This window comes from Sminthopsis crassicaudata, chromosome 2 (assembly GCF_048593235.1).
Source record: "Sminthopsis crassicaudata isolate SCR6 chromosome 2, ASM4859323v1, whole genome shotgun sequence".
Taxonomy (NCBI): domain Eukaryota; kingdom Metazoa; phylum Chordata; class Mammalia; order Dasyuromorphia; family Dasyuridae; genus Sminthopsis; species Sminthopsis crassicaudata.
The window spans coordinates 85,627,433-85,652,434 of record NC_133618.1 but is presented as its reverse complement, the minus strand read 5'-3'; the positions used below and the strand labels follow the sequence as shown (position 1 = coordinate 85,652,434).

Below are 25,002 nucleotides of genomic sequence, written 5' to 3'. Positions count from 1 at the left end.
ATAAAAGAAACGATTTCTCTCTTTTTGAGTGGGGCTTCAGAAGTTATTAGGGTTGGATTGTAATGCTGTCCTAAGATGTACAGAAGAGACAAAGGCACTGGCCTTCTTGTAAAGTGCAACTATCCAGCCTATTATAGCATCCCAAAAATTAACTATATCTTTATAGAGTATGAATGGCTGTGGCTTCTGTTAGAAGAAATCCTTACAAAGTCTATATTTGATGTACATTCTGCTTCCTTCTCTGAGAGGCTGCACATTCTGATGCTTATCTTTCACATGCTTTTAGGTGCTTACATGGCCTAACAGACACTGTTTTTGGAGATATTTACATTTGATATCAGTGGTCCACTCAAAGTTGGATTCAGACCCAAACTATCCCTTGCTGATTATCTTCTGATTTACTGTTCTCAGATTTTCAGCTACTTTTTTATTGGTGATAATAAAACTGATAATGCTCCTCCCTCTTTAACCCTGTAATCTGCTATTTAGGATACCCCCAAAGAAGCAATTAAAAAAAGGAAAAAGAGAACTCTTTGCACAGTAAAATCAAAACCAGTCCCAATGCTCAGAGTGTGGGAATAACCAAACAAGGTCATGTATCAGAAATGGCATGCCATCTCGCTGATAAGAACAACAGATGTGAGAAGAGTGACATAATAATACTGAGAAAGACTAACTCGAACAGTAGCCTATGTACTGATGATAATTTATGCTTTTAGTTTACTCATATTTATATGTAACTACCCAAAGAAATTAGTGTTGAATTTGCATGAGAGGACCCAAATGTTCATGTCTGCTCTTCTGTGTATTAAATATTGTGTGACCTTGGGTAGGACATTTAACTCCTTGAGGTCACCAGGTGTAATTTTTTTGATTTGAAGTGACTTAAAAGGTATTTGGATTTTGGATGAGTTAGTCTTTAGGATTTGCAAGTGGCCCAAACCCACTTTTTGTCTGGGGTGGGGAAGGGTAAGTGGCTGAAATGCCCTGTAGTTTCTTCATCTGTAAAATGAAAGGGGACAATGGAAAGAGTAGGTTTTGGGGTCAGGATCTTCATTTGAATCCTTGCTCTGCCTCTTCACTGCCTTTGTGATCTCAAACAAGTCGGGGAAGCCCTTTGATCCTTAGTCTCCTTAAAGGTGAGGACTTTGGAGTTGATATTGTAGGTTTGTAAAATCTAGAGCTGGAACGGGCATCAGTGGTCAGGGGGTTGCACTTTCTTACTTTAAAGTGAGTAACTGAGGATAGGATGGAGGGAATAATTGATTTATCCAAAGTCATACCTGTAGACAGCCTTAAGGGGTAGAATGTAAGCCCAAGCACTCTGACTTCAGAATCAGTACTCTTTTCTTCTGTACCTGGCTGACTCCATGATTTGTAGCTTTTTTTTTTCAATGCTACATCACCTTTCTGTTTTATCATCTGTGATTCCCAAGCCACTTTTTAGCTCTAAGTTCTATGACCTTTTGACTTTGAAGGAATTTCTTATACTTGTCTCCAGTGTCATGTTAAGTAAGTGGTTTTTTTTTTATATGTAAAGCTAAATAAGTTCATAATAAAAATATTTAAAAATAAATGAAGTAGGGACAGAAGTCTTATTCCAAAGGAATGGAGAGAAAGGAGGTAGTGGCATTAGTAGACAGCTCTCTTGAGAAGTTTGGCAAAGATGGGAGGACAGGAATGGGATGGCAAGTTGAAGGCATGGCAGGACCAAAGGGCAGTGTTTTTAGGAGAGGGAAGACCTGAGCATGTTCAAAGGCAGAAGGAAACGAGGCAGTGGAAAAAGAAAGGTTAAAGTTGCCAGAGAGAGAGCATGATTGATGGAACAAGATCTTGGTGGGAGATAGGAGCGAGGACCACTGTGTGTGTTCTCAGCAGAGTAGGAGGCCCTCTCATAGACTGAGAATGAGTTTGGAAGGAGGAGCAGTGGGATACAAATAACAGAGAGGTTCTGAGGTGTGAACAGTTGAAGGACCTAACATTAGATAACCTTCATCCTTTTGGTAAATTATTTTTCTTGGAAAATTTGATATATTTCTTTTCTGAAATAGTTTGGTTGGATATGATATGATTAGAAAAATAGGCAGTGTGATTATTTAAAACTGCCCCTGACATTGTATGACACTTTAATGCTGGTATATCAGTGTAAGTTGTTTTTACCTTACTTTTCCCCACTCCTGTCTTTAGGGTCCCGTGACAGCAGAGGCTCCCTGGGAGCTCTGATGGCCTGTCTTAGGACAGCCAGGGCTCATGGACATCTACCGTCTGCGTCTCATGTTCCATGGGGTAGCCTTGTATCCAGTGCAAAAATAAAACAAGGCTTAGTTCATCAGCATTGCCAGGTAAGTAAGTAAGAATCACTGAAATTATAGAAGTTATGAATTGTCCTTCCTTGTATTTCATTAGTATCTTGTAAAGAGCCTTGTGCTCTAGTCCCCTGCTTTGGGGCAAGAAGGGGATACCATTTGTCCTCCATGATGGACTTGTTTGCCCCTTCCTCTTCTGTTGTTTGCTCCAGACCTTGTCACCTTCTGTCTGCCTTTTTTCCCCTGGGCTGCTGAATGTTGTCAGGGGAACTCATCAAATTGTCCTGACCGTGTTCACTGCAAATTCAACTTATCCAACCTCTGCAGGGTCCTCACTGATATGGGAGGGCCTGACTAGTCCTCCTCACACTCCCAAACCTCCCTTCCCTCCCTCTCTGGGGAGACAACTGCGGCCACGTTAGAGTGAGCTCCCTCCTTTCGTAGCTCAGAATGTCTCCAGCTTTACCCACCCTCCCCTGCCTGTGCTCCAGTCTCAGAGCTGAGGTGGTCCTTGTTCTTCAAAGCCAGCTCTTTCACTCATTTCTAAGATCCTGCCCCTGCCTTTATCCTTCTTCCCTTCCTGCCTTTCCCTCCTTCTTCCCTTCTTCACTTCAACCTTCCCATTAATTCAGAATCTTCTTTTCTCCTGGCTCCTTCTGACTGTTCACACACATGACCAGTTCTCCCCTTCCTTAAAACAAACAAAGAACAGCAACAACAACGCCTTGCCTTGATGCTGCCATCCCCTCCAATGAGCATTTCATGGCTCTCTTTCTTTTCATGTCCAGACTCCTATGAAGGACAAGGTGTCCTTAATGCCTCCATTTCCTTTCTTTCACTTCAGGTATAGAGGTGTCACACTCCTGGTTTATAGCCCGCAAAACTCTGGATTTAAAATTGAATTGGGAAATGTTTAAGTAAAAGAAACAAAATACAATGCAACATAGATAATGCTAATTTGTGGTTTTCTAAGTCAATATACTACCTTCAGGAATCCATTTCTATTAGAGTTTGATGCCATTGATGCAGAGCTCATACTTCTTTCTAATGAAACTAGCTAGTCATGGGGCATCAAGGTGACACAGTAGGTAGAGTACCAAACCTGGAGTCAGGAGGACCCAAGTTCAAATCCAGTCAGTTGTTTAACCCCATTGTCTCCAAAATTTTTTTAAAAAATTATTTGGACAAGGTTTTGCAAGGGTGAATATTGAAAACTCTCTTTGTAAGTGTTTTGGAAAAAAAAAACTATTATATATTTAAAAAACAAACAAACAACTGCTTTTCACCAATGACCTTTTAATTACTATGAACTTTTTATTGCATTTTTTATTGGTGACCACTTCCTCTTCCTTAATACTCTCTTCCTTTGGTTTCTGTGATATTGCCTTTTCCTGACTAATTTCTTACCTAATTGACTTCACTTTTTGAGTTTTCTTCTTGGTTAATATTCTCTTTATCCAACCCAATTGTGGGTATTTTTCAAGGATTATTCCAGACCTTTTTTTCCTTGTAGACCTACCAACTTTAACTTTGATTAATTTTATCCACTCTGAAGCTTTGATGATCACTTCTATATAAATGATCATGTTGAGTCAATTCAAATTAAAAAAAAATTATTAGGAGCCGACTATGCACCAAGCCCTAGGGATGTAAAGAAAGGCAAACACAAGTCCCTGCCTTCACCATACGAAAAACTATCAGACAAGATATGCACGAGGTCCAATGGTGATGGACAAGAGGGAATCGCTAGATGAAGGGATCCAGGGCTTCTAGTAGAGGGTGAGACTTTGGTCGGGACTTGAGGGAATCGAAGATGAGGAGGAAGAGGTCCAGGGGACAGGAAAGTGTGGAGTTGGGAGAGGAAGTGTCAGCAAGGAGGCCACTGTTAGGCCATCACCGAGTGCGGGGAGCAAGTCAAGTGTAACAATGGACAGGTGGGCCAAGTGACTGATTGTACACTTGGTCCCTCCGGGAGGAGCTTATGCAGAAGGGGTAACAAGGCCAGCCCAGTGCCTTAGAGGAGGTGGACTGGCATGGGGAGAGGTGTGGGGCAGGCAGATCCAGCAGCAGGCCTTTGCAAAGTCCGGGTGGGAGAAGGGGTAAGGGTCTGCCCCAAGGTGGCAGTGGGCTCAGAAGAGTCGAAGAAATACAATACAAAGGCATATCCCATACCCGAGATACCCTCCCTCCTCACCTCTCCCTCTTAGAATCCTCCTCTGCCATCTAGACTCAGGCCAGATGCCACCTCCACAAGTCTGCCCTTACTCCTACACTGGAGAATATTCTCTCCTCAACTTTTCCTAAAGTACTTTGGATCCTTCCTCTGTCCCTCTACTTTATATTATACTTAATTATGTAGAGGATGCATCCTCTTAGTAGGTCATATGCTTCTACAAATAATTATTTGACATGGAGTAAAGTTAGAAGACAGTTCCTATCTCCATTTAGGGAGGTAACACAAGCATAGATAAAACAATTAGGTAACAAATTATAAAGTAAGTTATGTTCAGTATATAAGAATAAACAGAAACTTTGTAAGGAACACCAAATGAGACAGTACAAGGTTATGTTAGCCAAGGCATGGTTCTTAGAGGAAGTGAGTCCTGATTATTTTGCTGTCTGGCTGTTTTAAGCACCGAATTATGAGTGAGTAATAAATAAGAGAGGTAGGGGGGGAGTGTTTGCAGGGGGACATTGGACAGGACTGGCCTGGTTGGAGGGCAGTGCAGTGTCAAATAGCAATGAGTGATGAGACAGGATAGTTAAATTGGAGGGACTGAGTAAGGAAGGGCGAAGTCACTTCATGGATCAAAAGCCCTGGTAATAAAGAACCCTTATGAATATCATTTATATAATGTAACAGTGTTGAGAAAGATTGACTTGGTCTCTAGATTGGCAGGATGGACCAGAGTAAGGAGAGCCAAGAACCTGGCCACTAGCTGGTAATCCAGGTGTGGAACAGGAATACTTGGGAAATGGAAGCCCCAAAACAGGGATGAATCAGAGAAATGCCATGAAGGAAGAGTTGTTGGGCCTCGGAAAAGTTTTATCCATGTTCAGTGAAATGTGCCTGACTGGTGATTAAAGCCTTCTGTGCTGTTTTATCTTCTGTGTGTTTTAGGAGATTCACTTAATGAGTATGTTGCACTTTTGCATGATGTGTTGAAACAATCAATAAAGGTAGGGGAAGAAAATCACCCCAAAATCATCTCCATATGCCAGTGGGACAGCTCCCTCTAGTTAGGGCTTATGTGGTTGTGTCAGTGTTTTAAGAAGGTTTGTTTTCTGTTGTATTTTATCAAAAATTTAAATTTTTTGTTTTTTTTCTCATTTTTATTCATTTAGGTTCGCATCGATGCTTTAGGTTTGCTCTGTGAAAGTCATCGCAGCACTGAAATTGTTTCTGTGGAAGAGATGCAGCTGATTCAGTTCTTTATTTTTTACAACCTGAATAGTCAATCTCCAGGCGTGAGGCAGCAGATCTGTTATCTTCTGCAAAAGGTAGCCTTGAAATACATTTATTAATCACCTACCGATGTGCCTGACACGGTGCCAGGCACTTAACATAAATCACTATGGTAGATTTCCTCACAGAGAATGTCATTGGTATTTGTCAGTGGAATGTAGAGTGGGAATGTCACAAAATCACCTTTTCTGAGTGCCATTTAAAAGAAGGACTTAAGTGCAGTCTAGGGAATAGAATACCTGACCGGAAGTTCCTTCTCAGCCCTCTTTAGTAGAGGCTTGTAAATGTTTACACATATATGATCATACAAACCCTTGGTAAAACATTTTTGAGCACGAGACTCCTTTGTATATATTTATTCATAATTTGTTTTGTATACCACTGTATTAATAACTTTGAGTATTATAAAACTTATACAAAAATAGATATTTGCAAAGGGCAAGGTAAAGATGAAATTATATTTAATCCTTGAGATAACAGTGAGCCACTGGAATTTATTGAGTTAAGGCAGTGCCATGGACAGATCTGTACTTTCAGAAAATTGTTTTGACAGCCATAAGAGAAAAGATTAGAGAGGGAAGAATTGTGAGTTGGGCAATAATCTACAAAAAGTGATAAGGTCTGAATTAGGGTGGGAGCTGTGTGAGGAGAGAGAAGCACAGAGATTTGAGAGCTCTGGTGGAAGTAGAAGTGTCAAGATATGACATCTAATTAGATGTGTAGAGTGAGGGAAAATGAAGAGTAAAGCACAACAGCTAGAGTGACAGCCTGGGAGGATAATGGTATACTCAACAGAAATCAGGAGAGTTGGAACAAGGTATGAGTGGGGCCGGGGAGGATGTAAGGAAAGGAAAACTCCGAGGGAGCACAGTGCTTGTCACCCTGAGGCAGGATAGGGTGCTAGACCTGAATTCAGGAAGACATAGCCCAGTGCCTGGCACACAGAAGACACTTATATATTTATTGATGAATAAATGAATGAATGAAGGCCTAATTTAAATCTGGCTCCACTTCCTGAGTTTGTGAATTTGGGCTTCATTTCCCCCATCTCTAAGATGAGGGTAATAACAGCTCCGATCTTCCAGGGTGGTTATGAGGGTCAAATTGTGAAATGCTTAGCTCAGTGCCTGGCATATAGTAGGTGCTACATAAATGCTGTTGTTATTCCAAATATCCCATTTTGTTTGAAGGAACTGATGATGTTATTGCAATTTATTCATGTCTGCTCATCCTGTATTACTTACTTTCCCAGTGAAAATATATAGTATAAGGGGGGGGAGGGGCTACTCACTGGTTGCTGCTCCAGAATTCAGAGCCCTCCACTGAAAAGTTGTTTTCTCTAGCTATGAAGTAATGAGGAAGTGAGGTGAGGGTAACTGGGAGTGATGGGGAACAGGTCACAGATGGGAGAGGGGTAGTTTGGGGGTGGGATTGTTGTGTTAGAAACAAGCCCATGAACTGGCTGTGGGGGGAGGAGGGTGGGATGACATTCTTTCCCACTTTCCTGTTGACTGAATTTATCCTCCTTCAGGATCAAACCATAGGCCCCCAGGTTTTCTTTGCTTCCCTAGAGATTTCCATTTTATAGAAAGAGACACATAGAGAGAACACAAGGTTGTGGCTCAAGAGCTGGCTTCAGAGTCAGAAACTACTTAGATGCCATACTCTCATGTCACCCTGAATTAATCCCTTCACCTCTTAGTGCCCAGAACAATCAGGATGCTAAACAGTTGCTGGTCTACATTGCTATAGGGAGTTTCCTCAATGGGAGGGCTTCTCACTGATGAACTTGTAGGTCCAGAAAATATACACACAAACACATCCCTACCTACACACACACACACACACACACACACACACACACACACACACACACACACACACACACACCCCCGTTCACATACATATTCATACTTGCACATACACATAGTTACATTGATGTTAACAGTAAAATGTTCTGTAAAAGAAACAGTTTAAAAGAGGTTCTGGAATCATTATTTTTTAAATTTAGTAAGTTTTAACTTACATCCTGACATTTGTATTCTTTTCCTCCCAAAGCTTTTCAGCAGAATACAGGAAAGTTCTCAGGTACTTTATAAATTGGAGCAAAATAAATCCCAGCAAGATTCTTTGGATGATTTAACTAAGAAGAATCCTTCTGAGACTTTACAGCAATATAAGGTAGGTAATAGATTTCTAGAAAATTAGACTTAAAAAAAATACAAGCAAAAAATAGAAATGAGGCATTAAAAGGAATAAATAGAAGTCTCTTGGAGGCTGGTGATTTTCTGTGCTGTCTTTTTTATTCCCCTTTTCACTATCCCCCTTCTAGCTTATGGGTCAGATTAGAGAAAAAGTGCTTTGTAAACCTTAAAGTGCTAAAAATGTCTTAATGTTACTTGTCCTGAGGATGGTGACCTTTGGAAATGGTTCTACTTTATCCCCATTACATATGATGCTTTTACATAGATACTTATTGACCATTTTTAAGGAAAACTCCATTTATTCCTATACTCTCTAGTGTTTTTAATAGGAATGGGTGTTAGATTTTGTCAGATGCTTTTTCTATATCTATTGAGATAATCATATGATTTTTGTTGGTTTGGTTATTGAGATAGTCAGTTATGCTAATACTTTTCCTAATATTGAACCAGCCTTGCATTCCTGGTATAAATCCTACTTGGTGAATTATACAGGAGATAATTTGCTATAGTCTCTTTGCTAATATTTTATTTAAGAATTTTACTTCAATATTCATTAGGGAAACTGGTCGGATGGTGACCTTTGAAAGAACCGTTAAAGACAATCTTGACCCTCTTTTTTTTTTTTTTTTCCTTTTTTTTTTTTTTTTTTCAAGGTTATCAGGTTCAAGGTTTCCTAGAGCTACACAGCTAGTGTTAGGTGTCTGAGGACAGTTTTGAACTCAGGACCTCCTGACTCTTTCCATTGTGCCATTTAGCTCCTCCTAGTTCTTTCTCTAGAGATGGTATAATTCCCAGGAGAGCCCAAGGATTCACCCAAATAAATGTACATGGTAAAGAGCAGAGCTGGAATTCAAATCCAAGGTTTCTGGATCCAGAGCTCACCCTCTTTCTGTAGAGGTCCAAGGCCACTGATCTACTAACTAAAGACTTAGAGCACTGATTAGATCAAGCATAGTTCCAGAGGGTCCATGCAGTGACTTTGTGACTTTTGGACAAGTCACTTTAATTTGGGGTTAGTATTGAAAAAAATGCTAGACTGAATTTAGGAGGCCTAAGTTCAGATTCTGACTCTGCACTGTTCTGTGACCATGGTGCTAAATAGAAAACTAGAAGTCCAGCTACGTAGGGGAAGAAGGCCAAACATGTGGGCAGGAATAAAACAGTCTATTTTTGGGGAAGGGGATAATGTATGTGTTCCTGTTACAGCCCTCTGTGTCATGGAGTAGCAAATAGTGAGCCAGCCTGGAGGTCAGGAAGGCCCGACTCTGATAACCCTGGGCACTTTGCTTCCCTCTCGTTGCTTGGGCACCCAAAGGCGGCTTGGCTTTCAGCGGTCCAGGGAGCTTCCCCATGTAGGGAGCTCCCTTTATCAGTGAAGTCACTGCTCCAACGCTTTTCCTCATCCAGGCTAACACAACAGGTTTATTTGCTGCTCTAGGAAACAACAACCGATGCAGAAGTCTAGTCATTCCAACCACTGATGATTTGGGTTTTGAAGCCCTTTGATTGATGGGATCAGGAAATCCCTTCCCAAAGGGGCAGTTCTCTTTGTCTGCCTCCCTAATTTGTCACTAGTTTCCATGTTTTGAAGGTTAAAGTATTATGTAAGTATAAGCTACGGAGCTGGACACTAGTTCCCAGATCCCCTCTGATGCTAGGCAAGCTTCATCCTTCAGAATCACCTGTACAATAATGGTGGTATCCACTTCACAGTGTCCTTGTCCACTTTAAAAACTATATTAATGCAATCATTACTATGTAAATATCATTATATATTATTAATAAAAAATATAAATTATAAAATAGGTATTACTGTTAAGTTTCACAAATAGCCTTGAATTACTTTATTCTTTTGTTAACATTATGTGTCTCAGGAAGCAGGTCCTAAATTTTATATAGATATTTTTTGGTAAGGATGCTAAGTATATGGAGCTTTAGATTTTTTTTTTTTTTTAACCCAAAGGACTAGTATTTTAATTGGCTTAGAAAGACTTACCTTTTTTTTTTTTTTTTTTTTTCCTATTTGGGGGCAAGACTAATAAGGATATTTTAGACAAACACATTAGCAAAAAAACTGATTTCCCCACACTGACAATCCAATATGGAGGTACATTTTCAACAAAGCTTCATTCCTCTATATGGAGCTTAGTGCTGGGTGCAAGGGGAGATGCACAGGATGGAGTGGGAAGGAGGACAAGCTTCATGTACAGATATGTAGTGAATTTTAACACTTAAAAAGAATAATAAACTCTGATTAAACAGTTGGACTCTGCTCTAGCTCTAAATCTATGATCCTGTAATCCTAAGAGTATAAGATAGGAATGAAGTGTACTGGGAGTTTTGAGGTAGGAAAGATTATTTCCTTCTGGTGGATCTGACATAGGGAGGTAGCAATTTCAGGGTCTTGCAAGGTGATTTTTAAAAGTGAAGCTGAGGGAAGGTCCCGGCCCAGGGAATGGCATGAGCTGAGACATAGAAGTAGAAGGGGAAGCCAACATGTGTGAGGTATAGTGTGAAAAAGGAAAAGGTAGGGAAGCCCTTCATTTCTTGTCACCTTTGTCCTGAGATTGCATTACATTTCTCCTGTCTTATGTCTTCTACATAAATAGTTATTTGCCCATTTTCTTCTCCAGAAGAAAGTTAGCTCCTTTGTGGGCAGGGACTGTGTTTTTACCTTTCTATGTGTCCCAAGAGCTTAGAATATGCCTGGCACATGTGGTTAATTTATAAATTTTTTGACTGACTTCTTGACTGTTGAAAGTCTTGTTCATTTAAAAATACTGTTCCAAATGCTTCTTTGAATATACTCATTATCACCTCTTTTGAGTTAACTCTTTCCCCTGTTGTAAATTGTTTATTGTTGTTCCTTTTAGGATTTTATGTCATCCATCTGCAACATTCTTTTCAGAGCTCTATTTCCTGGCTCTTCCCACTCAACCAAATTTACAGTCTTAACCATTTTAGGCTCAATCACAGAATTATTTCCTGTCCCAGAAGGTAAGTTTTCATTATAATTTAGGGGGAAAATATGGTTTTCTATGAAGGCATTTTATCTTCCCCAGAAGTCACTCTGCTTTCTTCTGGTTCAAGTTAGTGGGTTTTTTTTTTTTTTTAATTTAGTTTAATGAGGGAGGTTTTGATAAGTTACAATAGATCTTGTTTAGAAACAATCAGATTTCCCAGTGGGGAAGATAAAAATACAGCTGTCTAGAGTGATTATTTCTGGCCAACTGATAACTGTGGTTTTCTTTTTTTTTTTTTTTTTTTTTCATGTTCTAAGCTGATTTTTAGGCAGAATCACCCCCAACCATTTTCCCCAGATAGTATCAATTTGTTCTTTTGAAAAAAATCATAGAAGAATAATTGTTCTTTCTGTCTCAGAGAACATCCTTAGTAAGGCTTTGTGGCTGAAATGTGATTCTTTTGTTTGCTCTTTGTCCCATAAGCCTTTGGTGGCACAAACACTGGCTTCTTGCAGAGTCACAGAGGTCATACCTCACCCAGGCAGTAAAAATTCAGTGCCAGGGTATCATTTCCAGGTACTCTGGTTTCTTAACATTTTTTTGCTTCTTTTTTTTTTTTTCTTCCTGTGGGAAATGAACATTTGACTTTCCTTTTTGAGTCATCTTTCCGATCAATGTGAGATATTATATTTGTAATATACGTGGAGGGTTTCTATTGTGTAGGAGCCTTGTGAATGAGGATTTTTGTTTTTTTGGTTTGGGGGTTCTGTGCCAGTTCTGCTGGCGTTGGCACAAACTGAGAGGCCTGTTTCTTGTTAGTTCCCCTCTTGTCATTCAGCTAGGGGCAAAGATAGTCTTCTCTATGTGTTTGTTTGTATTAGTCTTAAATAAAAACCTACCTTGTCTTAAGAAAGGAGAGGGAGGCTTTAGCAGCTGGAGAACTGGGACATTTATATTCAAATTCAAATCCATATTTGTTCGAGATATAGTGCTTGAGTTGGATTTTTGAAGGGAACAAGGGATTCCATGATTGTTACATTGACACTTAATAATACCAGTTTCAGTCTATTATAAGTAAAATAGTTTAATACATTTGAATGCTTCAGTCTTCAGTCTTGACTCAATAAAATATAATTAGATAAAGCACAGATCCTCTATCTTTTTTGCTGTCATGGATCCCTTTAGCAGTATGGTGAAGCTTATGGATACCTTCTCATAAAGATATTACAAAGGAAAGCAAAGGAAAATGAAAGTAAAGATTTAATTGTTTTCATAGAGACCCCAGGTTAAGACTTTCTGTGATTAATGCCATTCCACTATAGTTATTGTGGTTATTTGATGACAGAAAGGAAGTGTAATAGGAAATATCTGCTATCACAATATTAGCCTGTTACCATATGTGTTTTTCTTGCAAGAAGAAGTGAAGTGATTATGGTCCAGCTAACAGGTGATAGATCCATATCCAGGTCATCTAACCCTAAGCTAAGGTTCCTTCTACTGCTCTATGCTGGCTCCTCTTGTTCAGAGGAAAGAAATGCCTTCTAACCACAGAGCTGGAGGACTTTGTGTGGAGAGTTAGTGCTGGTGCAGAATCTGGATAGGTGGAGAGGTACCTGGGGACACAGAATAAGCAAAGGTGGAGATTTTGAAATATGAACCATATTTAGGGCCAGATTCACCTAACTGGAATGGAGGGAATGTGTTAGAATGGGAGGTATTGTCCAAATATATACTCAACATGGCTGTTATTTATTCAATTCAACAAACATTATTAAGCATCTAGTATATATAAAAAATTGGGGAAGCAAATGCAGAAATAAAACAGTTCCTGCCTTTCAGATTATAGCCTCTGCCTATATTCTCTTGGGAACAATATCCCATCCTATTTTACATGATTTTAGATAAAGATGGAAGTACCAATGGATCATGGTCTAAGTCCAAGTTTGTTGCTGTCATCAAGTATTTATTAAATGAATTCTCTGCTTCTGTGCTAGGGTTACAGAAAAGTTGGAGTTATGGTTCCTGCCTTTGAAAAGCTTGTGATTTAGATGGGAAGACCACATGGTTTAAAAGATAAGGAGGCATTTAAGGAAGCATAGAAAGTGAGAAGAGGGAGGCAACAATCACTGAACTTACTGTGTGCAAAGCCACCACGCTTGGGGCTTTCGATACAAAGATAGATACATGCCAGACCCTACTCTCAAGGAGTTTACAGGCTGATGGTGAGTGCCATGTCCAGCTTTGTAGTCAGCACTTTGAAGAAAGAGCACTGGGCTTGGGTCAGAAAGAACTCCATTTGAGTCCTGCTTTGGGTACCTCTTCCCCTGGGTCAGTTTCATCATCTGTAAAATGGAGATAATTATAGAATCGGCCCCATAGAGTTGCTTTGGATAGCTTTGCAAACCCTAAAGCTTTACCTAAATGCCAGCTTATTATTATAGCTGTTCATAGAAGAATGAGTGAAATAAGAGCAAAGGAGAGAATCTGGCTATGAGGATTCTTCAGCTTTGGGGGAAGAGGAAGAAATCATAGGTTAAGAGAAAGCTTCATGGGCAAAGGAGGACATGGGTTAGCTGTTGAAAGAAGAGGGGGACTTCTGTAGACAGAAACAGGCTCAGAAATCCATTCCAGAAATGTGGGCAGCGCAGGCAAAGGGTCAGAGATGGAAGGAAGCAAGATGGAGACGGGACAGAGTGACCTAGTTTGACTTGAGCATAGAATATTTGATGGAACTTAAATGAAAGGTTGAAGGAATTCAGAGGTCCATGACAGTGAGGGGGGAATGCAGTGGGGACCCTATGAAGAGAAGGCTTGGAAGGGAATGTGACAGAGTCATTAAGAGATGAAGGCTAGTGTTGCTGTGAAGCACTCACTTATTTAAGCAAACATGTTAGCAATAAAGTTGAATGCCAACGTGTTTTATGACATCAAAAGTGTTATGTAAGGAGAAAGTAGAGAAAGTATGTTTTTATTGTTGAGGTACATATTTGTGGTTGAGAGATGGTGTCTGATTTTTTTGTTTTCTGCAAATCTTATAAATAATTGCAAAGTTCCTTTCTTTCACTTTTATTGATTTTTGAAAGATATGTGCTTGTTTTTGTTTTTAAATTAGGTAAAGCTCAAGCAGTGTTTCAGCTGATTGAGGAGATTGATTTTGCCCGAGTTGAAAAAATAATGGAATGTTTTTCAAGCACTTTTGAGGAAGTGAAAATTTTAGCCTTCGATCTTTTGATGAAGTTACCAAAAACTATCATACATTTTCAGGTAGGTATTTGGAAGTGTTATTTTTTCCCACCCATTTAATGTGTGTTCATTGTGGGTAGAAGCCACTTCTAATTTTTATATGTCTAGAGTCAGAAGCAACTTAGAGATGACTCAGTTCAAAATCCTCACATTCATATGAAGAAATATGAGACATGTAGGAACTAAATATCTGAATGAAAATTTGAATCCAGGTCCTCAGACCCCAAGACCAATACATCTTCTACTGTCTTGTCAGGGACAGAAAATCCAATTTGTAGATCGTTCATGTCCATTGTTTCTCCTCTTCCTGTGTCTTCTGAACATTTCATTTATCACTAATAGATCTATTGGAATGGCAGTAGAGAGTAAGAGAAAGTGGAATAAACAAGAAGAAGCTTTGCTTCTTATGATCCACACTGACCAGATGTTGTTGGGTGGGGAAAGTTGCTCTTATTGGCCAAAAAGAGATCTAGGATTTTCTGACAATTTTGTTTACTCAAACTCTTCCTTCCTTGAAGAAGGCTGTATTTAAAAGTAAGTTATAAAAATACGAGGTCATTTTGTTTTTAGTTCCAAAATATATTGTCAACAATGTTTAAATAACTCTTGGACCTCCCCTTGTTAGTAGATTGAAAAACTGAATTTGGTGATGAGTTAAGTGAGATGTCTCTGGCCCCAAAGACTGTAATAGTTAAAATGAAGAATGAAACTCAGAAATTCTGACTATTTGAACTTTATTCTAACCCAGCTCTTAAACCCACACACCCTTCCCTCACCCTCATGCATTGCATCTACTTCTCTGAATTGGGTATGGGAGCTTCATTAAGGCCTGCTGCAGTCGCAGTGTGGGGATTTCTGTAATAAGTCAGGTATATTGGGAACTTCCAGTTTTGTCTCTGCTCTTGCTGGAAGATGTTTCTGGAAGCCAGGAAAATAACAAAACTGGGGGTTTGCTGTGGCCTTTCTGTTTCAGCTCTACAGAGATGTGATGGCGGCTGCCGGGGCTATCTTTTAGCTGTGGTCTAGCCCCAAAGCTGGGAGCTTCTATTTTTAGTTGTTCTGGCCTAAGAACTGGGTGGATGCTGTAGTAGCACACATTAGGGAAATAATGAATGAACAAATGAAAAAGCACTTATTAAGCACTTACTGTGTCAGGCCTGGTACTGTGGGGTAGGGATACAAAGAAATTTTAAGCCCAAATTCTCACAGTCTAATGGGGGAGCTGAAGAAGGCTTCATTTGCAAACCCCACAGAGAGGTTCCTGAGTCCTTTGGGAGTGGCAGCAAAGGTCCATTCTCTCTCTCTCTCTCTCTCTCTCTCTCTCTCTCTCTCTCTCTCTCTCTCTCTCTGTCTTTCTCTCTCTCTCTCTCTCTCTCTCTCTCTCTCTCTCTGTCTCTCTCTCTCTCTGTCTCTTTGTCTCTCTCTCTCTCTGTCTCTGTCTCTCTCTCTCTCTCTCTCTCTGTCTCTTTGTCTCTCTCTCTCTCTGTCTCTGTCTCTCTGTCTCTCTCTCTCTGTCTCTCTCTCTCTCTGTCTCTTTGTCTCTCTGTCTCTCTCTCTGTCTCTTTGTCTCTCTGTCTCTCTTTCTCTGTCTCTAATTCTCTCTCTCTCTGTGTCTCTGTCTCAGTCTCTCTGTCTCTGTCCCTGTCTTTTTTCAATCCCTCCCTCTCCCTCCTCTCACTCTCTCTGTCTCTACCTTTCTGTCTGATTGTCTGTCTTCTCTCTCTCTCTCTTTCACACACACACACACACACACACACACACACACACACACACACACACACAGTATGAAACTTTAAAAGGTTCTTCACTAGCTAATTTCAAAAAACTTGTTACAGAAAGCACTATCTATATCCAGAAAGAAGAATTATGGAGACTGAATGTGGATCAAAGCATAGTATATTCACTTTTTTGCTGTTATTTGTTTGCTTTTTTTTCTTTCTCATTTTTTCCTCTTTTGATCTGATTTTGTCTGTGTGTGTGTGTGTGTGTGTGTGTATGTGTGTGTGTATTGTGCAGCATGACAAATATGGAAATATGTTTAGAAGAAATGCTTGTGTTTAACCTATATTTGGATTGATTGTTGTCTTGGGGGAAGGGACAGAGGATGAGAGGGAGAAAAATTTAGAATACAAGGTTTTGCAAAGGTGAATGTTAAAAACTATCTTTGCATGTAGTTAAAAAAAATAAAATACTATTAAAATAAAAAAAAAAGACTTCGTTAATGTGGGTATTCTTATTACTAGTGCAGATCCCTCCATACTCTAGCAGGTGGTCTTTATAATTTATTTCTGTTGGAGAGAGGACTGAGTTGTGCTTTCTCTGGCATAGGGAACTTCCAGATGAGAACATTTCCTTTTATCATTATAGGTCAGCATCTTCTCTGCAGCTTAAAGGGCTGCCTAGAGTAGTATTGTCAAATTCAAATAGAACCAGATCCCTTCAGGCAGCAAATCAATTTAGAAAACCACAAATTGACATTATCTGTGTTGTATTGTGATTTTATGTATCTTGTTAAACATTTTCCAATTATATTTTAATCTAATTCCTTTTGGAAACTGTCAGTTTGATACCTTTGGCCTAGAGCACTCGGATATTAAGTGATTTATCCAGTGTCATCTAGCCAGTATCTGTTAGAGGCTGTCTGTCTGTCTCTGCTCTACCATATTGCTCATGAGTGTGAACATGTCATGTAACATGATGATTTAATGTTTCCAACACACATAATGAATTTCTAAATTTGATCCCCAAAATTATTCTTCTCACTTGGTTCAGGCTTCTGTTACTATTACCATTTTCTTAGCAGTTCATAATTGCTAAAGCCAAATTGATAAGTAATATAATAATGTGATATGATAATATTAACTGTTAGAGAAACTGAAAAATATGGATGCTCCAGTGAAAGGTGACTCAGCCTGTTTTTGACTTCTAGGATCCTTTGAAACTGCAAGCCTTATTCCGTGCAGCAATGGACCTGAGCACTAGCACCAAACCATATGACTGTGTCACAGCTTCCTATTTGCTGAAGTTCTTAATTGGTCAAGAAGGCCTGCTGGCAGCCCTGGCTACTCTCATTAACAATCCCCCTGGGCTTTCACCATGTCAGAAAGAGGGAGAGGAGCCTGTTTCTTTTGTGGAAAGGAACACACTAATGGGTTTGTATGAAATCAAAGATCATTTGATTGCATTTGTCAAAACCATTCATCTTACAATATCTCTCTTCACTCTCTTTTAATATTTATTGAAAATTAAACATTTGAACTTTATACAAACATACTCTTTTCCTCAGTAGCTTTCCAGTAAAAGATCCTATGGGTTTCCATGATTATTTTATATTATTGTATAGTATAGTATGGTATAGTATAATATATTATAATGTAATAATATATTGTACTACATACTAATATTAGTATACTATTATACTATATTATAGTATAATAATATATAATAATTATTGTATAGTATAATATATTACTATATTATACCATATATCTCATTATATTACTGTATTATACTTCATATATCTTATGTTATTATGCTATGTAATATTATACTATACTATCTTAATGCTGTTACACTATGCTATATTATACTATCTTATGCTATGCCATATTATCATTGTGTCACATAATACTATACTATTATGATATGCTGCACTCTTCTATCTTATGCTGTTACATTAAATTCATATCACATTATCTTACTATCCATATATTATACTGTGCTATACTGTTTTATGCTATATTATATTTTTCTGCTATACTGTGTTATACTACATTTTATGCCATATTATATTAACACCTTGTGCTTATCAATAGTGCTGTCTGCTTTGAGCTTACTGTCAAAGTCCTTTTTCATAGTTTTAAAAGATGTACATTAAAAAGGGTTTAAGATTTTATTTTTTTAAAAATTTTTATCCTTTGTAATATTATTATGCTAATGTAGAGTTAAAGCAAAAACAAATAAACACACACCACTATACCATATAACTTTAAAACAAAGTATTATTTTTGCTTTTGGATTTGGGAGTAGGACATAAATCTGTTGTCTCCATCCATACTCTTAGTTGTAATGTGTATGAGCATTCGTATCTATAAAAAAAAATTACATGCATTCCAAATTCAGAATCTCTTGTGGGTCTTTGGTGCCTCTTCACCTTTCATCCTTTGCTGACTATTTACTTAGTTGACAGTTTCCAGTTTATGAGACTGTTCAGCCCTACTCATCATCAAAGAACAGCTTGCACCTTTGACTGTAGGGAGTCTAGACAGTGCCCTGTGAAAAGAAAAGATGTGGGTCCAGAATAGGAGGAGGCATAGAGAGACCGAGACAGAATTATTTTCACAAAAGTATTGGGGTGGGGGGAACCATGGATAGATAAATTTCTCAGAACTGGAATGGGAGAAAATGGATCAAGAGTAGTTCTGGAATAACTACACCCAGAGAAGGAACACTGGGAAGTGAATGTAAATTGTTAGCACTACTGTCTATCTACCCAGGTTACTTATACCTTCAGAATCCAATACTTAACGTGCAACAAGAAAATGGTATTTACACACATATATTGTATCTAGGTTATACTGTAACACATGTAAAATGTATGGGATTGCCTGTCATCAGGGGGAGGGAATGGAAGGAGGGGGGGATAATTTGGAAAAATGAATACAAGGGATAATATTATAAAAAAAATTACTCATGCATATATATACTGTGGAAAAAAATTCTAAATAAAATTAAAAAAAAAAAAAAGAGTAGTTCTGGGAGATGTCACCTGGGCAGTGGTAAAATATGATAATGTGACTCTGTTATCAAGTTGGAGAAGTAGTTTTCAGAGTTGAATTGAATTGAATTGTAAAATTTCAATTTTTCAGAATTAAAAAGTAAGATAAGTAGAAGAAATGACATTACTTTGAAAAAGTAATCTTGCTTAAAAATTGGGGAATGGAAAAGGTAGCCTTTCATTATCTTTTTTTTTTTTTTAAATGAAAATCTCCATTTTGATCAAAGGTTTGGTTATATAGATTTTTAAAATTTTACTTTTAATTGAATTAATTTTTTAAAAATTAACTGACATTTTCTCATTTTTTTTCCCTTCCTTTTAGTTATTAGGCATCTTTTAGAAAATCTTGAGAGGGAAATATCACAGGCTGAGAGCTCTCTGCTGCAAGCAGCAGCATTGTTTCCAATGTATGGACGAGTTCACTGTATAATAGGGGCTTTTCAGCAGTTATCTTTAAAGTAAGTTCATTCAAATCACTGTCTTTTGAAAAATTATTAAGGAAGATGAGCGACCTCTTGAACTTTTAAGTTGAATATGAAATAGAATCTAATAATGACCAACAGAATGTTTTATTTTCTCATGAAATTTTAGTGTGAATTTGTTTGACTTATTTTAAGTAAAAGTCTTAAGATTTTAAAAAATTGTGGGAATTGTATATTTGTTTTTTTTTAATTTTGGTAAATTTTCTTTTGCTTTGTGGGCTTAAATTTATATCTCTGATTTTCCTTGAAGCAATCTGGCATTAGTGACTGAATGGAGACATATGGTGGCCAAGCTCATTTTGATATCTTATAGACTTTCTGCTGTAGTGGCCCCAGTGGTTCAAAGTTCTTCTCCAGAGGGCCTTATTCCAATGGACACTGATTCAGGTAAGACAAATAAAGAAAATAAGTTAAAAAAAAAAAAAAAAGAAGAAGAAGAAGACTAAAAACTCATCACGTTTTGGATTTAGAGTTGAAAGACTCCATAAAGATCAGATTCCCTTATTTTTCAGATGAAAGATCTGCCTCTTAAGTTACGCAGCTCGAATGTCACAGAAGTAGGATTTTTCACTTATGACTACAAATCAGTGTTGATTTTTCACTCAAATCTTATGACTACAAATCAGTATTGTTTCTATTGGACCATATACACTCTTGTGATGGCTTAATTGTTATAAAAATAATCTTCTTGTTCCATCTATGTAAATTCTAAATTATGAAGAATTGATGATGTTAATAAGGGAATTTATACTTTATGTTAGACTTTGTCTAACAGAAGGACTTAGATTTGGATCCCTTTTCTGCTATTTGTTATCCAAGCAATTTTTATTATTTCTAAAATGAAGGGTTTGTACTAAGCACTAATGATCAGTGATATCTTATGTAGCCAGTAATAAAGATACTTCCCCCCGGGGGTGATTTGGTTTCCTTCTTAGACAACATCATCATCTTGAGGATCATGGTTGACAGGGTCACTAGTCAGAGTCTGTGCTTGGAGAAGGGACATATTAGCAATGAGTTATGCAGTAGCAAAGACCAAAGAGGTTCCATGAAAAGCAACAAAAAGGCACAGAGCGAGTCATGAGTGAGAAGACTACCTTGATACTACCACAAGGTTTTGGTATAGGCTTTAAGGCTTCCCTGGGTCCCAGGACAGGAATATCTCAGTGACAGAACTCCGAGTAAGGGCAACTAAATGACTGCTCCTCCATGAGAGGAGCAACCACTGGCAAGCTATGAGACTGCACTTCCCCCTCTGAACAATGCAGGAAAATAACCAGATTTGTAGATAGTGTTGGGTGTAGTACTAGCATCTTTTGCTAGGGGCACTCTCTTGTTTGAATTTTTCTATCTGATATCTCCAAAGGATGGGGTGGATTAAGGAGCTGGGGCTATCATTAATGATTGTTATATTCTCATAAATATTATTCAGTGATATTTATTTAAAAATTTTAAAAATATATAGTCTTTATAATAATAAGATAATAAAATTTATCTTAAAATAAAATATTTTTTCTCATTGATAAGGAATTAAAAATACAACATACATCTTTAGGCCTCAGACTCTGTATTTATGTGGCTTTTTGTTGTTGCCCATAGTAAAACCCCAGGGAGCACAAAAAGTTGACTTTAAATTCCCACAAAGGCAGAGTTCTCACAGTATAATACCCAACCAAAAACCCCGGGTATTTTATATTTATTTTAGCCTTTTTCCCCCCCTTCGTTTATCTGGCCCATATCCATTTGTATGGCTTTAGTAAATCATCCCTGTTCTCTTTCTACTTTAGAAATGTGTAAGGCTAAAGAAGAAAATTTAAGTTAAAAAAAAAAATCAAATGAATAGAAAGTGGTAATTTCTTTGTCACAAGGAACAATACCTCTTATACTTCTTTTCTCTTCCAGTGCCTGGTATTGTGCATAGCATAAAGTGGGTGTTCAGGAATAGTTTGTTCATTGATCTGTTGATTTTTGGTTGTTAATTTTTCATGTCAGCTTTTACCACTATCCAGGTAGCATTTTTTTAGGGAATATAATGTAATTTTAATATCACCTCAGGCAAAACATTTAGGATTGTAAAGCTTCTGAAAAAAAAAAGTATATTTAAAATCTAAATATAGCTTTAATACAGTATTTTAAAATTTGAAACAATTTTAGTTTTTTTAATGTTTAATAGTTTACTTGAATTATTTGAAGAAATGATGCATAAATAAATATATTCAAAGCTAAAGTGAATTTTTTTCTCATAGCGGAGATGAACTACAATTTTACTGACCCCAGGGATTCAGTCCCTTCTGAGCTAGTGATTTTATAAGATAGTTATTTTTTAAAGATATTTTTTATAGATAGTTTTTTTTTTTAAATCATGGGATCAGAAATAAGAACACCGAGTATATAATTACATACTATAATTGTCCTGGTTAATTTTTTTAAACAGATTTGATTGTAAATGGCATTTTAAAAATTAATTCAATCATATATGCACTTTTAAGTAATTAAAGTTTTTGCTGCTGCACAAGTATTTTATTAAGATTTTGTATAAATAATTTTGCAGAATCAGAATGAGAAGTAGAAGGAATCTTAGAAATCATTAAGACTGGACATTCTTAACTTATATTTGTAACATGGATCCCTTTGATGACATTCTGGTAAAGACTCTGGACTCTAGATCATATTTTTAAGTGCATAAAATAAAATCACAACATTATCAAGGAAATTAATTATACTGACATGCAAAAAATGTATTAAAATATTTAAAAAAAAAATAAGTTCGTGGACCCTAAGTTAAGAACTCCCGATCCAATTCAACACTCATTGAAAACTGAGGCTTTGAAAAGTCATGTAAGTTAGTAGCAGGTCTGCTGACTCCAAACCTAGTGGTCTTTCCATTACAAGACATGACTTGTGTACTTCAGGTATGCACAATGTTTTTCTGCCCACAAGAGCAAGGGGCATTACCTCTCTTAAACTGAAACTGAGGTCACCCCCATCCTACTTCTGTTCTCCTGTGCTGTGGAATTCTCACACACACACACACACACACACACACACACACACACACATACACACACCCACCATGCTCTCTTCTCTCTCACTCTTGCTCTCTCCCTTTCTCTCCCTCACTCTTTCCCTCTCTTCTTTCTCTCCTTCTTTTTCTCTCTCAGATTTTCTTGTTATCTCTTTTAACTTCTTTTTCTCCCTTTCTTGTTTTCTCATTTTCTTTCTGATTATCTCTCATTCTCTATCTGATTCTCTTTCTCATTTTCATATTCATTCTTACTCAAGATAATTGTGATAATGTTTTGGATTTCTTTTTTAACAGTGAGTCGGAGGTTACAGATCTGACCTGGATATTTCGAGAAAGTAGTATTTGCAGTAGCCTCTGTATGTAACACTGTATTTAATATGCCTAATTCAGAATGAAAGGAAGCTTCTTGACCTGTGAATTTTAAAAATGTATATTTGGGTAATGATGTTTCAGTATAATTGGTTTCGTATAAAGGAACTTTCTGTTTTTCAATAGATTTAAAAATCTTATTCTGAGAAGGGACTCCTGACCTTTACTAGCCTGCTTAAAGGGACCATGATATACAAAAAAGTTAAGAGCCCTTACTATAGAATGTCCCTCACCCCATGGAAATATCCTTCATTTCTCCCATTTGTTTTCTTCCCCATCTTGTGGGGGCTTGTTGGTGGGCACTCATTCATCTGCACGTGGGTTTCAACACAGATTTCTCATCAGCAGCCACTGCTGGTTCCTACCTGGCTCCTTCTCAGTGTGAGTAATGGAGTGTTAGATGGAGTTGTTATGCTTTTGGGGACCATGAACCCTGAGGGGAAGACCTGTTTGTGAGATGGACTTGTCAGTTTCACATATTATCATCTTTTTGTCTTAGAAACAGCAAGTCACTTGCAGATGATTCTCAATGAGATTCAGCCTCGAGACACAAATGATTATTTTGACCAGGTCAAAATGACAAAAAACCAGAAAGATTTTGGTTTTGAGGACCTAGCTGCTGGTGTGCCGGTGATTACTACATCTGCAGAAATGAAAGGTAATGAAGCTGTACAGTAGAGATTTTTATCTAGCATGAGCACTTGTGAAGGAGATTCTGAACACGCTCTGTTTATCATCTTCTTAGCAGGGAGTCAGGCTACAGGTCTAACAAAGAATCTGTGTGGTTCCGTGGCAGGAGTGAAGGACTTGCAATCCCAAAGACCTGGGTTCAGGTGCTGCCTCTAACTCCAGCTGGGGTTTCCTGGGATAATCTAATTTCTTTTAGCTTCAGTTTCTGTAAAATGGGATTAATAATAGCACCTGCCTCAAAGTAGGATCAAGTGATCAAGTGAAATAATTTGTGAACCTTTTAAATCTAGCTATCACTATTCTTATTTACTATTATTATTGTTATTCTAACCAGAACATTTCTAGAAAGTATGTTTGCAGTATTTTGAATTGCGAGAAGTCCATACAACATATTTATTTCAAGGACTTATGATTCTCCCTGGAATTGAAGCTCCTTGAGGGCAGGGACTGAACCATTTTTGTCTGCCTAGGACCTGGCACAGTTGAGTTTTCAGGACATGCTTGTGATGTGATTGTTGCGTTGTTATGGGTGCTCTCCATCATTACAAATTACATCCCCTTGCTGCCTTTGTAGAAGTAGAGGTCAGCTTTTTAAGGGATAGGCTTCTCTCCTCAGCCAGTCTGGACCTCAGGAGAGAGACTAAATATATTCCTTAGGTTTCAAGCTCCACGGCCTAACCTGGAGCATTCAGGGCGAAGCATTAGGAAAGATCTTTCACAGAGAACTCCACTTTATGCTTAGAAAACCCTTACTCAGGGCAGCATACAAGGACCTTACTGAAAGAGCCTTGATTTGTGAAATCTATCTGAAAGCCTAAAAATAAAGGCTCTGATGGGAGAGTTGGCAGAGGACGCCTGCCGGGTAAGTTGGTAAGGCACCAATGAACATCTGTTGTTGGGGAAGCATACAACTCCTGCCAGCATTGGGTTTCATGATTATCTCCTTCAGGAGTCATTAAAATCAAGCTGACTTTTAAAGGAAAGGGAACCTTTCTCCTCGGGATGGAATGGGAACTTCTGTGTTATGTCAAGGCCCTAGCATTTCAGCTCTCACTTTCCATTTAATCACTGGGCAGTGTTATGTAACTTTCTGCTGTGCTGTAAAAGGATATTAGAAGCGGAGAGTTTCTTAGGGATTTATTGTTTTTCACTTGCACTGACTAGATTAAAATGGTTCTGGGCTTGCTGCTGTAGTATTCAATGGCATAGAGAAATGATCTCAGTAACTCAGGTGTGCCTTAGCTGACCTCTAGATGGGGCTGCTGCCACATTGTAGAAAAATTTGTTTATCAGTTTGGAAATTAGAGAAAATAGGCAAATGCAAATTGCAGTTTTCATATTGAAGATAGGATTTAAGTATCAATCTAATAGGGTATGTCATGTGCATCTACATGCATGTGTTAGAGTGGAGATTCCTTTTAGGTACGGATGGGTTGAACTAAATGGCCTGGGGGGTCCTTTCCAGCTCTCCAATTCT

At 38.0% G+C, this 25,002-nt stretch overlaps 1 protein-coding gene across 1 annotated transcript in view; it reads left to right on the top strand.

Moving 5' to 3' along the window:
• The window catches only part of THADA (THADA armadillo repeat containing), a 418,709-nt gene that overhangs the window by 19,262 nt on the left and 374,445 nt on the right, over positions 1–25,002 (top strand). Inside the window, exons 12-20 of the mRNA XM_074286698.1 lie at positions 2,188–2,342; positions 5,652–5,807; positions 7,831–7,953; positions 10,850–10,973; positions 14,052–14,203; positions 17,112–17,334; positions 19,282–19,417; positions 19,692–19,828; positions 23,335–23,493. Coding sequence (XP_074142799.1) covers positions 2,188–2,342; positions 5,652–5,807; positions 7,831–7,953; positions 10,850–10,973; positions 14,052–14,203; positions 17,112–17,334; positions 19,282–19,417; positions 19,692–19,828; positions 23,335–23,493 — 1,365 coding nt within the window. The remainder of the gene's footprint in view (positions 1–2,187; positions 2,343–5,651; positions 5,808–7,830; positions 7,954–10,849; positions 10,974–14,051; positions 14,204–17,111; positions 17,335–19,281; positions 19,418–19,691; positions 19,829–23,334; positions 23,494–25,002) is intronic.